Source organism: Eretmochelys imbricata, chromosome 13, assembly GCF_965152235.1.
Source record: "Eretmochelys imbricata isolate rEreImb1 chromosome 13, rEreImb1.hap1, whole genome shotgun sequence".
Taxonomy (NCBI): Eukaryota; Metazoa; Chordata; order Testudines; family Cheloniidae; genus Eretmochelys; species Eretmochelys imbricata.
Window position 1 is genome coordinate 10956372 of NC_135584.1, and position 16657 is coordinate 10973028.

At 46.3% G+C, this 16657-nt stretch overlaps 1 protein-coding gene across 1 annotated transcript; it reads left to right on the plus strand.

The window, feature by feature from the left end:
• Positions 1-9191: 9191 nt before the first annotated feature.
• Positions 9192-16340, plus strand: CTSZ (cathepsin Z). The gene is made up of 6 exons (XM_077832352.1): positions 9192-9686; positions 10829-10992; positions 13129-13308; positions 14350-14500; positions 14814-14976; positions 15556-16340. Exons 1-6 carry the CDS (start codon positions 9544-9546, stop codon positions 15667-15669), a joined length of 915 nt encoding a protein of 304 aa, XP_077688478.1. The 5' UTR covers positions 9192-9543; the 3' UTR covers positions 15670-16340.
• Positions 16341-16657: the final 317 nt, after the last annotated feature.

The following is a 16657-nucleotide window of genomic DNA, read 5'->3' on the forward strand; positions in this document are numbered from 1 at the left end:
GGGTCAAGGAACTATCAGCCCCCTACAGGCCAAAGTGGATGCTATCCAAAAGTGGCCTGTCCCAAAGTCAAAGAAACAGGTTCAATCCTTCTTAGGCTTGGCTGGTTATTACAGACGATTTGTACCGCACTACAGCCAAATCGCTGCCCCACTGACAGACCTAACCAAAAAGAAACAGCCAAATGCTGTTCAGTGGACCGGAAAGTGTCAGAAGGCCTTTAACAAGCTTAAAGCGACACTCATGTCTGACCCTGTACTAAGGGCCCCAGACTTTGACAAACCGTTCCTAGTAACCACAGATGCATCCGAGCGTGGTGTGGGAGCAGTTTTAATGCAGAAAGGACCTGATCAAGAATTCCACCCTGTAGTGTTTCTCAGCAAAAAACTGTCTGAGAGGGAAAGCAACTGGTCAGTCACTGAAAAAGAATGTTATGCCATTGTCTACGCTCTGGAAAAGCTACGCCCATATGTTTGGGGACGGCGTTTCCACCTGCAAACCGACCATGCTGCACTGAAGTGGCTTCACACTGTCAAAGAAACTAACAAAAAACTTCTTCGGTGGAGTTTAGCTCTCCAAGATTTTGATTTCGACATCCAACACATCTCAGGAGCTTCTAACAAAGTGGCTGATGCACTCTCCCGTGAAAGTTTCCCAGAGTCAACTGGTTAAAATCGTCCTTGAGATGTGGAAAATATTGTTAGTCTTTATGTACTTGGTAGTATATTTAGAGATGCATGTGTCTTATTAACTCTGTTTTTCCTAGAGCTCCAGGAAGAAATCCCAGCCAGTGTTTCACCCTAGCTGAGATTTGGGGGGCGTGTCATAAATATAAAGGGAAGGGTAAACCCCTTTGAAATCCCTCCTGGCCAGGGGAAAGCTCCTCTCACCTGTAAAGGGTTAAGAAGCTAAAGGTAACCTCGCTGGCACCTGACCAAAATGACCAATGAGGGGACAAGATACTTTCAAAAGCTGGGAGGAGGGAGAGAAACAAAGGGTCTGTGTCTGTCTGTGTGCTGCTTTTGCCAGGGACAGAACAGGAATGGAGTCTTAGAACTTTTAGTAAGTAATCTAGCTAGGTATGTGTTAGATTATGATTTCTTTAAATGGCTGAGAAAAGAATTGTGCTGAATAGAATAACTATTTCTGTCTGTGTATCTTTTTTGTAACTTAAGGTTTTGCCTAGAGGGGTTCTCTATGTTTTCTAATCTAATTACCCTGTAAGATATCTACCATCCTGATTTTACAGGGGGGATTTCTTCATTTCTATTTACTTCTATTTTCTATTAAAAGTCTTCTTGTAAAAAACTGAATGTTTTTTCATTGTTCTCAGATCCAAGGGTTTGGGTCTGTGGTCACCTATGCAAATTGGTGAGGCTTTTTATCCAACATTTCCCAGGAAAGGGGGGGGTGCAAGTGTTGGGAGGATTGTTCATTGTTCTTAAGATCCAAGGGTCTGGGTCTGTAGTCACCTAGGCAAATTGGTGAGGCTTTTTACCAAACCTTGTCCAGGAAGTGGGGTGCAGGGTTTTGGGAAGTATTTGGGGGGAAAGACGCGTCCAAACAGCTCTTCCCCAGTAACCAGTATTAGTTTGGTGGTGGTAGCGGCCATTCCAAGGACCACGGGTGGAATACTTTGTACCTTGGGGAAGTTTTGACCTAAGCTGGTAAAGATAAGCTTAGGAGGTTTTTCATGCAGGTCCCCACATCTGTACCCTAGAGTTCAGAGTGGGGGAGGAACCTTGACAGCTGCTTTCTCCAGACATTACACATAGTCCCCATAAAAACCCTTGCTAACTTAGAGATATGTGTGTTTCCTCACCACAATTAAGTTAAGGCAACATTCACACCCAGTAGTGACCTTCAAGCATTAGGCCACTACTCTCACAACTCAGCCATATCAATATCTGCTGACATTTTTCAATTCAACAACTTATCAGCCTCAGGGCACAACACAAAGAACTGAAAATCACTTGGTAATGCATACCCTCAACTCTGACCTTAATAATTTAATTAAATTATCTTAAAAATTACAGTTTTAGCCTCTTTACCTACTATACCCCAGGCAGGGAAACAACCAAAATCAATTAAATACTCAACCTCTCTCTATTTTGCCTGCATTTCTTTTGCCTGCACCTCTCTCTCTCTCTCTCCCGCATTCCTGCAACTATTTTATATTTTAACGTTGTAACTGGTATTCACCCTATGAAGCACTTTGGGTTACATGCTGAGGCAAAGCATGGTGGTGTTTTGTTTTATTGCTATACATTGGCTTACTATAATCCATGTTACACTGCCATGAAGTACTGAACATTTGTACAAGGCTGCTGTGAAATCCTCCTTATAACACAGGGACATTACTGCCTCCCACGAGGAATTTGGCTAGGAAGAAAGACTAGTAAGTCCCATAGAATCTGCCATCAAAATAGAGGGGTAAAAGCCTGGCCCCATTGCAGTTACTGATAAAAAAGAGTGTTCCCAAGGAACACTGGAAATGCTTCATTGCATCAAAGAAGTAACATAACGCCAACCAGTCCTATGACATAGGCATGTCCCCTGCAGATAGACACAGATCTGGTATCTCAGAGCACCAGATGTCCAAGCCAGGACACTTTTGTGAGTTTAAGATGGCTTCATTTTACATTAGACACGTAGTACAGTTCAGTGACATGTGCCTTTCAGTGTCCAACTAGGAAGAAGAATTAAGAAGATGAGTCCTTTAAATGTTTATTTTGAATAAACACATAAGACCAGCCCAGTGGAAGAACGTGGCTCATTGAATGAAGTTCTAGTAATTCGTTTTATCACATTATGGTGCACTATAAATAAAAAAAGACAATCTAGAGGCCTCCTGCCACACCACCCAAAAGGAATATCTTCCTAATCCAGACTTCCCCACCACCATGTACTGTCAATCTTGCTAGCTACTAAAGAAAGAGCCAATGTAAATAAGCCACAGAGCAAAAAATGCTCCCAGAACTACTGTTTGCAGGGAATATAGCACAACGTGTATGTGCAAGCACCAGGATAATGACCCTTTTGCACCTAGACCAACCTATCAACCCTTCACATGGCTGAGCATTATAATTCACCCAGTAATTAATAATGATAGCAATAAGAGGTAGAATGAGATCATTTCATGTTTTCTTTAGAATGGGACAAGTGCATCATCTTTCAGATGCAGAAGAGATTCTAACCATTCTGTTTTAACAGACAAGGAAGTTGTATCTAGATCAGGGATGGCCAACCTGAGCCTGAGAAGGAGCCAGAATTTACCGATGTATATTGCCAAAGAGCCACAGTAATACGTCAGCAGCACCCCATCAGCTCCCTCCTGCGCCAGCAGCCCTGCCAGTCAGCACCTGCCACAATCAGCTGTTTCTCATGTGCAGGTGGCTCGGCGTGGGAGGGGGAAAGGGGGAAGCAGTGAGCGCACGGCAGTCTTGGGGGAAGGGGCATGGGCCTTGGAGGGATGGGGGGAGTAGGGGCAGGGCTTGGGGAAGAGCAGAGAGCAGGGGGTTGAGTAGTGAGCACCCCCTGGCACACTGGAACTTAATATCTGTAGCTCCAGCCCCAGAGTCGGCGCCTATGCAAGGAACAGCATATTAACCTCTAAAGAGCCGCATGTGGCTCTGGAGCCACAGGTTGGCCACCCCTGATCTCGACTATCATGTTCACCTACTGCATCATGGGTATTTTCTACAGCTGGAAGAACGAGGGAACAATTATTTGTGAATTTGCCTTTGAATTGGAAAGCAAATTTGAATTTGGCCATATATATTGCGGTGAGGGATAGCTCAGTGGTTTGAGCATTGGCCTGCTAAACCTAGGATTGTGAGTTCAATCCTTGAGGGGGCTATTTAGGGATCTGGGGAAAAAATTGGGGATTGGTCCTGCTTTGAGCAGGGGGTTGGATTAGATGACCTCCTGAGGTCCCTTCCAACCCTGATATTCTATGATATTTTGTGTTCACTGCCTGAAAACATTCAAAAACTCAAAGTCTACTGATAGGAATATTTGCACAGTCAAATTGCACATTCAGGTCTCAAGTGGAGCTTAGTTACATCAGTCATCTAGTTAGGGCAAAGAACCAACATTGCCTGACCAATGAAATTTACTTACACAGTTTGGATTGTAAATAATTACAATTAGCTAATGAGTGGCAACCAAGAACGAGTTGCTGATGAAATTGGCAGAATGGTTTTGAGTAACCCACAAATTTAAGATTGTCGCAATCTTTTTGAGAACAATTCCTGAGCAAAGAACAAAGAATGTGAAAATATATTATTCACAGAGACTCATTCATCCATCGTTAGTATATTTTTCGCTAACGATAACCACCTGAACCCGTTTGCCTTTTTTAACAGCTTCTGAATACAGCCTGGATAAATTGTTGCCAGGGGCAAAAAGTACCTTCATACCTTCAAATATGGAATTGTTTAAAATGCACTTTTCTGTAATGCACCATCTTTATACAAACAACTCTGGTTTTTACCCTGTCATTCCTTGGCAATTTCAGGCCTGTTTAATAACACTAAGGCATTTGCTATCTGCCAATGCTGTACATGTGTTACCATTGATAAGCAGTGTATGTTTTCAAGTGATCAGCAGCTGTAGCATGCAGGGACATGGCTGAAGGGGTGCTGCTCTATAAATCTATTGACTTAGTTTAAGTGAATGTGACAAAGTGCAGGAGAGCACTGTAGTGCACCTTAATAGTATCAGCCCACTCCATGTTTCCACTGTCTTTAATGTGCGTTACATAGGGGCAAGGCATAAAGATGGGCCCCAGCCTAGTCACAAGTCAATTTCTTTGGACTCCCCCCCCCCGCAGCATTGTCATCATTAGGACTAAGTGCACGTTTCGCTTTTTTAAAACCTGTTTAGTGCTCGCTGAAGGAGACAGACTCTCAGTCCTGGAGAGACCTCTGTACCTAGCCACAAATTGGGTGCAGCAGTCAGTGGCAGCATACAAGCTACACCCTCTGGCCTCATCCTTGGCATGCCTGGCTCACAACTGAGGTGAGGAGGTGGAGGGAGAGGCGTGGACTACACTCTGGAAGGCTTGATTAATCCTTGGTTTATTTGCTGAGACTGCCAACAAGGCAGGCATAGAGAATTCACTGTTACGATGGTGTTTTGTTTTTGGGGGGAGGGGAAGGAGCTTATTTATTTATTTATTTATTTATTTGAATTTTATTGTGATGAGACTGGACTGAGGCCAGCAAATAATTTGACTTACAGGGCACGGAAGGGCCACCAGCTTGTAACCAATTCTAGTCACAACCAAGCTGGGCCATAATGCCATTTCTGGGACTGTTACAAACAGTATTCCGCATGGCCAGCACACATGCCAGCTTCAAAGCCGTTTACAACCCCTGTTTGAAGTCAAGCCACTTGTGTTCCACTTCTAAAAGTATAGCAATAGGTCATGCTTCAACACAGAAACGAAACTGCTTGTTGCAAGCACAAGATGTTTGCTTTCCAAGTTTCTCTCTCTCAATACAGTTTAGGTTAAAAGACCAGCCATTTACTTTTTCTGCAAAATTTCATCTCTTCAATCAGGCTTAATGAAGTCATCAACTGGCTAGGCGTTGTGCAGGTAAGATGGGCCCTGCTGCCTCATGGACAGTTTTAATGCTATCTGACCTTCACCCACATTTTGGGATCGCAACAGGCATTTTCTTTATGGTGCACAAATTACATGACTGCTGGGTAAAATTTTCAAAACCACCTAAATAACTTAGGGGGCCTAAGGCCCATTTTCAAAAGTGACATGAGCACACAGGAGCTCAGGGCCTGATATTTAAAGGGATTCAGGTGCCTCAACAGGCCTAATGTGGTTGCCACTGACACTTTCAAAGCTACAGCTCACGCACCACCTACTCCCCCACCCCACAGGTGCCTCAGTACCCTAGATGCCTAAGTTTCTGCTAATTGGCATTTTCAAAGCAGCCTAAGTGCTGCAGCCACCCCAAGGAGGTGCTCATAGCTGTCGCCCAAGCCCAAGTCCCGCAGGCCCGGCAGCAGAATTGCCACGAAGAGCCAATCACAAGCGTGCACTGAGCACGCCTACTACCTGACACCTGTCAGACCCTGCAGCAGGAGGGCCTGATGATGGCCACTGTTAGGAGGGGACAGAGGCAGCATTAGCACCTGCACAAAAGACAGCCAGGGCACAGTGAAACATAGGGCAACCATTAGCGAGGTATTGTGCATATGAGAGTGTTCTGGCTGCTAGGGCATGGGCTACTGAAGTGACTGACCTGACCTAGGTGGAGGATAGTGTTTGCAGCTGAGGATCCTGAGCAGAGGGAGGAGCCTAGCTCTGGCATGTCAGCCACATGCACCAACTCAGCCACTTAGGCACCTAAATCCCTCTTCGTCCCCCCTCTCCCCTTCTTGGCATTTCATGCCTGGCTACATTCGCTGGTTCCCCACTCAGCTTGCTGGCTTTTGAAAAGCCCTTTCTTAGGCACTTAATTGCCCCCTTGCACTCCACAAGGAGCTGCTTAAGTTGCGGCTGAAAATTCCAGTAGGCACCAGGCCACGTAGGGGCTAGGCATTGCTCCACCCAGCCAAGCAATGCCAAAAATCCCTTAAAAAAACTGGCCTTCATTGGCTTGCAATTGGATTAAGGCTCATGACTGCCTGGCACTTTTGAAAACAGGAATTAGGCTTTTAAGTCACGTTAGGGCTTTTGAAACTTTTCCACATCGATATATTTCTATATATAAAATCTGTAAATACCAGCACAGGAAGGCCTGAGAGGTTAAAAACTCATGGCTAACAAAAATGGCCATGCCTGTGGTCATTCAGCCTCTGGTCACAGCTTACCAATGTGTTGTTGTGTAGCTCTGTGCTTCCAAGCATCTCCTGCATCTTTTCATACATGAGGGGGCCTTTCACCTGGAATGTGTCATCTTTTCGAAGCATTTGTCCTCATGCATGTGGATCACAAACCTTTGTGTTGGGAGCATCGCATCGGTTGCCTCATCTCCGTATGCTAAGTGCAGCAAACGCTATTTATTTTCAAATTCAGTTTTAGTTTTAAAAAAGTGTCACTCCCAGCCTGAGCCCTCAGTGTCAATCTTAATCCCACAGCAACACCGGCGGAGTTGGGAAAATTCTAGCAGAGTGGACGGAATGTCCCAGCTGCCATGGCCTGAATGTGGGGAGCGGCTAGCACAGGGATCTGAACTCGCTCACCAGTTCATTGTTGATCAAAACTGGCACAAGAGGATAACGACCAAACATTGTTACTAGCTAATGGCTTTAGTGACTTATATGTAGTGCATTTCATGTCCCCTAGTGCCTAATGGACAGGTTTCCATATCACCAAAGAACTGGGGAAAACCCACTACCACAATTCCCCCTCACCCTCATGTTTGTCAGCTCAACAGAAAGGACAATCACTGAACAACCATGGAAACCGAACCCTCAGAGATGCTCATCCCAGGTCAGCGTTAAGACCTATCAGTGCACTGGAGGGAGCTTGCACTGCCATTGCCAGCCTACATTGTACCTGTTTGATGGTTCAGCGGAGGATTTCAGCCTCCGGGGCTGGCAAGATGGCACTTTTCATACGCATGACATTCACTTAGAAAAATAACTTTCAGGCATTAGTGTTTGTACCACTGTGTACCAGCAAAATGTGCAATTTAATTTAATTCTCCAGAAAGAAGTGTTATGAGACACAAAAGTTGCACAACAGTCAGAAATGGGCATAAAAATTGCATCACAACTGGTTTTGCTTCTGCTTTCTGTTCCCAGCCAGACCTTGGTCAGCACTCTAAAGGTATATCTACACTGCACAAAACCACACCGCCAGCTGTGAGGCTCAGAGGCTGTCTTCACAGACTGGGGCTTGTGGGTTATGCTAGGGTGTTTTTAGCTGGAATTACCGTAGCTGTTCCTGCTTGGGCTCCAGCACCTGACCAGGGGGAGGGTGTCAGAGCCTGAGTTCTAGCCTGAGCTGAACATCTACACTGCTATTTTTAGTTCCACAGTGTGAACCTGAGTCTACAGACCTGGGCTCTGAGACTTGCTGCCACAGGGGTTTGGGTTGGGGTTTTCTGTTGCCATGTAGACATGCCATCTGTGGTTTAGAGCAGTACTGGGACGTGGAATGTAAGGCAGTGGGTCGCGGCGGCTCTGGTCAGCACCACCAATCAGACCATTACAAGTCCTGTTGGTGGCGCTGCCCGGCTCATGCAGGCTAGTTCCTACCTGTTCTGACATCGTGCTGTGCCCTGGAAGCGGCCAGCGGCAGGTCCAGCTCCTAGGCGCGGGGGGATGGGGCTCCATGTACTGCCCCCACCCCAAGCACCAGCTCCACACTCCCATTGGCCAGGAACCATAAGATGGGCGGGGGTGCGGGAGGAAACAGTGCCTGTGGGCGAGAGCTGTGCAGAGCCGCTTGCATACCTCCACCTAGGAGCCGGACGTGCTGCTGGCCACTTCTGGGGCACAGCGTGGTCTGCGGTGCCAGGACAGGCAGGAAGCCTGCCTTAGCACCCCCACTGTGCTGCTGACCAGGAGCCACCAGAGGTAAATCTGCACCCCAATCCCCTGCCCCAGCCCTGAGCCCGTGCAACCCAGAGCCCCTTCCTGCACCCCTGAACCCCTCATCCCTGGTCCCACCCCAGAGTCTGCACCCAGAGCCCTGACCCTTTCCTGCACCCCAACCCCCAGCCCAGAGCCCTCTCCCACACCCTGAACCCCTCAGCCTCAGCTTCCTTGGGTCACGGGCATCAACAATTTTCTTCAACTGGGTCGCCAGAAAAAAAGTTTGAAAAAAACCCCAAACCCTTGTTTGGACCAGGCTCCTGCAAAGATTTCAATGGGATTACTCACAGTGCATAAAGTTAGGCACATGCAGACTTCCGGCAGGATCAGGGCCTTGATGGAAACACGTCTTAAAGAACATTGTTAAGGATTTATACAGGCAGGGGCCTCAGTGTTTCTGCAGGCAGCCTGGGGGAACTGCCCTGCCCAGTGAAGTCTGTACCCTGACCTGAAAAACATCTGACCATAGCACGAAGGCACTTTCTTTGCAGATACCAGATGTTCCTGCACGTTTATTAAGAGAAACCATCGCAGTGTAATCACTGAAGGCGCGAGGGCAAGGGGGGAACGGGCTGCAAAGAGGCCGCTGAGCGCTCAGGACCCCATTCCTCTGTCTGCAACTGCCTCTAACTCCCGCAGGAGGAAGGCGCCTGCTTGAGCAACCGAACACACCCGAGATTGCGGGGCCGCTGGGGCGGTCCCCAGCTGGGATTCGCGGCGAGGCCGAGCCGGTCCCAGGGGAGCCGCTGACCCTGGCCCCTCTTGCGACACGCGCTCGCCGCCCATTCCCCGCGGGCGGACCCCGGGCCCGGCGCCTCCCGCTTGGCGGGTTCGCGTCCCTCCCAGCCCAGGGCGCCGCTGGGGATTGGCAGAGTCCAGCCCCTGGCTGACTCAGGCGCCGCAACCTTCCCTTATATGCTGGCGCCGACGGGGGGAACCAGCCCGGCTGCGCAGGAAGCAGCTGCCGCTCCAGGACCATGCCCAGGCTGCCCCAGCGTCTCCCCCCGCTGCTGCTGCTGCTGCTCGGGGGCTGCCTCTGCCCGGCCTCCGACGCCGGCCTCTACTTCAGGGAGGGGCAGCACTGCTACAAACCGGCCCCGCGCAAGGCCCCCGGGCTCAGGTGAGCGCTCGGCCGCGGCGGGGCGCCTGGCCCCTGCTGCTCCCGGGCTGGGTGGGAGGAAGCGGGAGCCACGAGCAACGCCGCTGCTACTCCCGGGCCGCTGGCCGGGCGAGGGGCGTAGAGGGACCAAGCAGCAGATGTGAAAACTCCGGGGGGAGGTGCGGGGGTAAGAGGAGCCTATATAAGAAAAAGACCCACAAATCGGGACTGTCCCTATACCATGGGGACAGCTGGTCACCCTAGGGGGGGCGGCTCCTTGCTGCAGGGAGACCGGGGCCCGGGACTCGGGAGAAGCCCCGGTCAGCCTCTCACGCGCTTCCCGAGCCAGGCAGGCAGAGCCCAGCTGCCCGCCGGAGCCTGCGGGGCCAGGGCGGCGGCGTGCAGGGAGGAATCAGCTGGGGCTGAAATCCCGGACTGTCACTGTTCACGGGATGCCGAGGCCGTCGCAGCCTCTCCTTCCTGTACCCCGCCTGCACCCTCGGGCTTTGCCCTGCCCCTGCCCGACCCGCAGTGGCCCCTCCTAACTGCACGGACCTGCGCCGCCCGGACCAATTCGTTTCGATAACATCCACGCTCCTCACCGTCCCCTAGGGAGGCGGGGAAACGGGGTGTTTGCAATTGGCCCCAGTTTCAGCAGCAGGGCCAAGGATTCTCTGCTTCTCTAGGGGGCAAATGGCCAGGGCCCAACTCCTCAGAGGGAATTTGGTGCCTAAATACTGTGGGCACAGGGTGATCGCTGGGGGGAGACAGGGATTTGCCCCGCTGCTAAATTATTGCTTGATAGGGGACTCCTGAGTGATGCAGAGGGGGAACACTAAACCCATCCTCTTAGTTTTGAGAGTAGATAGAAAACGGCGTGAAGCCTGGATTGTTTCATGCAAACTCCTGTGCCGTGCTGCAGTGGCCAGGCCTCTCATTTCTTAATCCCCACTGCCTACCTGGGAGCTGTTTCTGTGAGTTAACACTAGTCACCAGCCCATATATAGAAGAGCATTAAAGGTCATGGTGGCTAGTGCTGTCATGTGATCTCAAGCTAGGCTGGAAATTCTCACACATCATATTGAGGCTGGAAGATTTTTTGTTCCCCCTTTTCTCTCTCTGAAAATATAAAAATCATCTCCTACTACTTTGTTTCCATATAGAACCTACCCTCGACCTCATGAGTACCTGGACATCGCGAAACTGCCCCCGAGCTGGGACTGGCGAAATGTAAATGGGACCAATTTTGCTAGTACCACCCGGAACCAGCACATTCCTCAGTACTGTGGGTCTTGTTGGGCTCATGGCAGCACCAGTGCCTTAGCAGGTATTTGTTACTGGGTATCTGTTGTTATTGGGTGTTGCTTTTTTGCCAGTCAGTCCGTTTCCAGGATCCCCCAACACTCTGAACCCCCTGACGATGGGTATCTTCAAATTGCAGGATTATCAGCACTATTAAGGGACGTCACTGCACAAGACTAAGGGCCTAACTCCTAAGTAGCTTTGGTTATCTGAGCCAAGGTACCTGTCCTACATAAGACACACAGAGGCAGGGGGAGGGGGAAGGAAGTGTCTAAAATGAAGGTGGTTTTGGTGGTAGCAGGTGCTGTAGGAATTCCCCAAATGGCAGCTGAGGAGGGGAATTTTTTTTTTTGCTGGTGGAATATACCATCGTGGTAGGGGTGTCCGCCCTCATTTAGAATTATACACAGATTAAAAAGGAAAAATAGGAGTGATGAAAACATGTGTAGCAGAATGGACATTGCTTGTGGGGTGGGGATGTCGCACTCCCTTCACTGTACAGTTCTCTTCTCCCCCTTCCATTCAGTCACCGTTAGGCCCCAGAAAGCCAGGAGAAGTAGGTAGATAAGTTATTCTAACACTACAGTGAAGACCGAGATACAACTGTGACTTCCCTTTTTTGGGCGGGGGAAGCTGCTCAGCTGGAGTTTAGCTTTGGGTGGAGGAGTTTCTCTGTTGCATCTTCAGAGCAACAGCAGCAGTGGGACAGATGCACATGGGGCTGGAAGCACGTTATACAGGTTGAGCGGACATACTGAAGCAGGGGAAGTGTCACAGGGCTGAGATTTCACTACCCGTCACTCAGGGAAACAGAGGTACAGGTTTCATTGCCAGTGTACATGGCTCTCTGCAAAACACATGCAGATGCCTGCAGAGCTTATCTGTTAATTCGGATAGATATAATACATAAACAGCGTCTGGGGTGGAGATGCAGAATAGAGACTAGGTTGGAGGCAGTAGGGGCTGATGGGGAAACTAGTCAGGGACAAAGATGGAGTTATGAAGAACCAGGTTTTTAATTAATCCAAAAATGCAGATAGCCAGGCAGGGCTTAGTGATCATGTATATCAGGGAGCTGGACTTCAGTGTAAACACAACTGAAGTTTCTGATTGGCTTGTTTATAGTTTTGAGAAAAAAATAAAGGTGCCCAGGACATTAAAACAAAATCAAACTTATCAAAATTCTTTAACTTTAGTAATAGAAGGGATGTCAAATCCCTGCTTCCTTGCTTTCACTGGAGGACCAGGGAAGTAGAGTGGAAGTTTTCTCAGGCCTCAATTGAAGCAGTAAGAGTGTCTACATTTCATAAAAAGCTCTTCTCAGACCTCTGAGAAGAATTAATTATCATTATGATTGGGGTAGAAGCATTACCCAAGAGTTCCAGTTAGGATCATGGCCCCATCGTAGTAAGCTTTGTACAAATGCTTATTATAAAGTCCCTGTCCCGAAAGAATTCAGTCTAAGTACACAAACAAGTGGGAGGGCAGAGAAAGCAAAGAGGTGGAAGAGCAAGTAAGAGTAAACCAAGCAAGTACACTTGGGCATAAACTGTCAGAAAATTTGGCCCTTGGTCTCTTTGCTGCCTAAATCTATGCAGATTTGAGATTTCAGAGCTTAGCAGAACATCTAGTGGACCTGGGATCTACAGCCAGCCATACATACCCCTGACCTGCTGGGTGATCTGGGGCAAATCACTCGACCTCTCTTTTTCCTTTATCTGTAAAAGAGGGATAGTCATGCTTTCAAGCTTTGTAAAGGGCTTTGAGATCTGTAGATGAAATATGGCATAGAAGAGCCAGGTATTATTGTTAGTTACACCTGAGTGCTTTCATAATTGGTAGATGTTAGGATTTACCTAATTAACGACTGAAATGAAACATGTTCATCCAAATATATCTGCTCCTGAAGCCAAACTTAGAATGGAAAATGTTAGCTGCACCTGCAAAACACACAGACGCCATCATTGTGCCCACTCAGATTGGGTCATGGTGTGTGCACCTAGCCATTCTGTTGGCATACTGTAGGCTTTTGTATCCACAGCTGTCTGCAGATATTTAACAGATGCAACTAAGAGACGTAGCCGAAACATTTGGCCCAAAATGACCTACAAACAGTAAAACTAACAAGCACCAATTGCTTATTCTTCTGTTATTACCACAGATCGCATCAATATTAAGAGAAAAGGAGCTTGGCCTTCTGCCTACCTCTCTGTTCAGAATGTTATTGACTGTGCCAACGCAGGGTCCTGCGAAGGTGGAGACCACTCAGGTGTTTGGATGTATGCTCACGACCATGGCATTCCAGATGAGACCTGTAACAACTACCAAGCCAAAGACCAAAGTATGGCAACAAATTGCAAACCTTCCTAACTACTACTCACTCTTATTTGGCAGGGTTTGGTATTAGCTTTAAAGGAACATAAATATAATTTATGTAACACACCCATTTCTTTTTCTGCTTCTGCCTACTGCTGGCTGCTAGTGAAGCACCTGCTATCTGCCTAGGAGCAGCAGGTTCCCTTAGAGTAGCTGTTTGGGTTATTTTTGCACGAAAATCAGACAGCATAGTGTGTTACCAGCATGTCTGAACAAGCATCCACCATCCAGGCTGCTAATTTGAACTCACTAGTCACTGATGTGCATCGGTGCTTCCATGCAGTAATATTTAGAAGTGTCATCTTAAGTTACCAGGCAGATCTTCAGTCTGTTCTACTTACTTGCAAACAAATCCCTTGAATTGTTTCTATAGCTCCACAGAAGCAGTTTAATTATTTGCATACCGAGACACTTATCAGGAAGTAAAAAGAAAAGGAGTACTTGTGGCACCTTAGAGACTAAAATTTATTTGAGCATAAGCTTTCGTGAGCTACAGCTCACTTCATCGGATGCATTCAGTGGAAAATAGAGTGGGGAAATTTATATACATAGAGCTCTCCCCACTGTATTTTCCACTGAATGCATCCGATGAAGTGAGCTGTAGCTCACAAAAGCTTATGCTCCAATAAATTGGTTAGTCTCTAAGGTGCCACAAGTCCTCCTTTTCTTTTTGCGAATACAGACTAACATGGCTGCTACTCTGAAATTTATCAGGAAGTAGTTTTTATAACCTATGATTGAAAAGCATGTTTGAAGGCTGTCACAGATAAAGAGCGCATATCATTGAAATATTATTGACTGTGGAGACTGCCTTAATTAGCAATCTGAACTTGCAGCTTTATTTAACCTGAAGAAACAAGCAGTTTTCTCTGCTATATTTAATTTTATAGTTATGGACCCCAAAATGGCATTCAAGTCTACCATTAATTATATTTCATTTGAATAATTAACTGTAAGAAGAAACACTAGTTTGCAATGGTAATCTAATGTCACTGCTTCTTTATAGCATGTAAGAAGTTTAACCAGTGTGGAACATGTGTTACCTTTGGGGAATGCCACGTGATAAAGAACTACACGCTCTGGAAAATTGCTGACTATGGCTCTGTCAGTGGGAGAGAAAAAATGATGGCAGAAATCTATGCCAATGGTCCAATCAGGTAAAGACAGTATTACAGGGTAAGAGTTATCCTGTTAATTTTTATTAAAGTTGTTTTCAGTTTATCCCAGGAAACTTGCAGAGCCTCCCAGGAAACTTGCAGAGCCTCCTTATGTAGCTCATTTAGCGCTTCTTCACCAGAACAGGCCTTAGCCTCTGAAGACTGAAATGTGCTAAACTTTTGCACAATATCTTATGATATATAGATCCACTTAAGAACTTTTCATTTGAAATGAGAGTGGGTGATGGACACTGTTCTCCTTTAGCCTGCTATAAAAATTATTTTTGAATGAAGCTCTTTTTGCTTGTTACAGTTGTGGTATAATGGCTACTGCACAGCTGGATGCGTACACTGGAGGACTTTATGCTGAATACAACCCCTCAGCTGTGGTGAATCACATTGTATCTGTGGCTGGCTGGGGTGTGGAAAAGGGAATTGAATACTGGATTGTCCGTAACTCCTGGGGTGAACCATGGGTAAGGAAGAGAGATTGCAAAATGAAATGCATATTTTTAAAAACTCCAGAAATTTCTGTATTACAAGCTGTACAACTAGCTTGTTCATAAAAAACTAAGTCTCCCTCTTAGCCATAGGAGTTCTCAATCTATGATTTTTAATACAGCTGACAACTAGGAAAAAAAATCTAAATGGAATGTAATGCTACCCTGCGACAAACAACAACACATAAGGCAATAAGAGCAGGCCAGCCTCGGTGCGGTGTCAACTCTGTAAAATCCTAATGCTGCCCTCCTATGTCTATGCAACTCCCATTGCAGCCAGTGGTAAATAGCTATTGGAACCATAAGTCACAAACCCATTTGGCTATGGAGAGTAGGATATGGAAATAGATTCCTGGCTGGAAACAAATGAGTTCACCAGAGAACCACAATTTCAAATATGCTTGTTTTGTGAATCCCACTCAAACCCTTTGCAGGTATCTGCCTTCACCTCTAGTCACCCTTGCTCTGCCCAAAGTACACTGCTTATGAGACAAGTTACTTTGTTACTAATTTATAAACCTTTTGCCAATACTAATGAAAATTAATTTACTATAGGGTGAACTGGGCTGGCTGAGGATTGTGACAAGTGCATATAAAGGTGGAAAAGGAGCTGAGTACAATCTCGCTATTGAAGAAGATTGTGCCTACGGAGATCCTGTATTACCTTGATTGTTTCTAGAGTTTATGGGGTACTTTCTGGCTTTGAAATTTCGTTTTGTTTTTTTCCTCCAATCAAGTCTTTTTTTTTAATTAAAAGGCAGTTAAGAGGAATTAGCCCAGATCACCATTATGTTTTAAAGCGGAAAAACTGCCTCTAGATTTTGAACTTACACTGCATATTGAAAAGCAGTTTGCTTAAAAGACAAACTTGCTTATCCTCTGCTTTATGTGCCTGGTACTTACCAAGCAACTTATCAGAAGTTTTAGGTACAAATCCTCTCATTGGAAAAATCATTCACTTGACTATATTTAATCTGAAGGAATATATAAGATTTATTTTGCACTTGTAACAAAGGAGGTTTTCCTTCTAGTACAAACTTTAAAGTTTGCTCAAAGCAAGAGGTACTGATTTCTTTTAAAAAATTTGGGTTTAGAGACTTGTAAATCATATACACAAAGTACAATAGCACAAAGTAAATATCACTGAGCTACATAAATGCAGAGACCATACTATGTTTTTTGTTCTCTATTTAAAAACTGTGTCCTATAGTCACATCCTATTGTTTCACTAAGGCATGTGTTGCATTGCAGATTGTCATTTTTATCTCATTGAAAGTGATGCAACAGTAACCAAATCTCTAAAACTACTGGAAAACGTTTAATATAAACACTGATTGTTATTGCCTCGTGCTTTCTTTGCTCCAATTCTAGGCTTTGGTATTTGAATAGCTGTGCTATTTTTCTGCATTAGAACAATGACTTTTTTAAAGGGGGGGGGGAGGGAGAAAAGGGGAATAGGGTTCTAATGAGACATAACTTTTAACATGTGCTTTTAGCATACAAGGAAAGATGGTATGTTATCTTCCTCTTTCCTGCTTACTCAACCTGATGTGCCTAGTTCTCTAATGGTGTAAATTACAACCCAGACCATATCAACCATTAACTGAATCACAGTTGTTCAACTGACATTGTTTCTTATGTTAAGTGATTAGAGGGT

Excerpts from the sequence above, each read along its gene's own strand:
- CTSZ (XM_077832352.1), top strand. The coding sequence starts at position 9,544 with ATGCCCAGGCTGCCCCAGCGTCTCCCCCCGCTGCTGCTGCTGCTGCTC. Across the intron at positions 9,687-10,828 it reads CGCAAGGCCCCCGGGCTCAG|AACCTACCCTCGACCTCATG; the intron begins GTGAGCGCTCGG and ends GTTTCCATATAG. Across the intron at positions 14,977-15,555 it reads ACTCCTGGGGTGAACCATGG|GGTGAACTGGGCTGGCTGAG; the intron begins GTAAGGAAGAGA and ends AATTTACTATAG.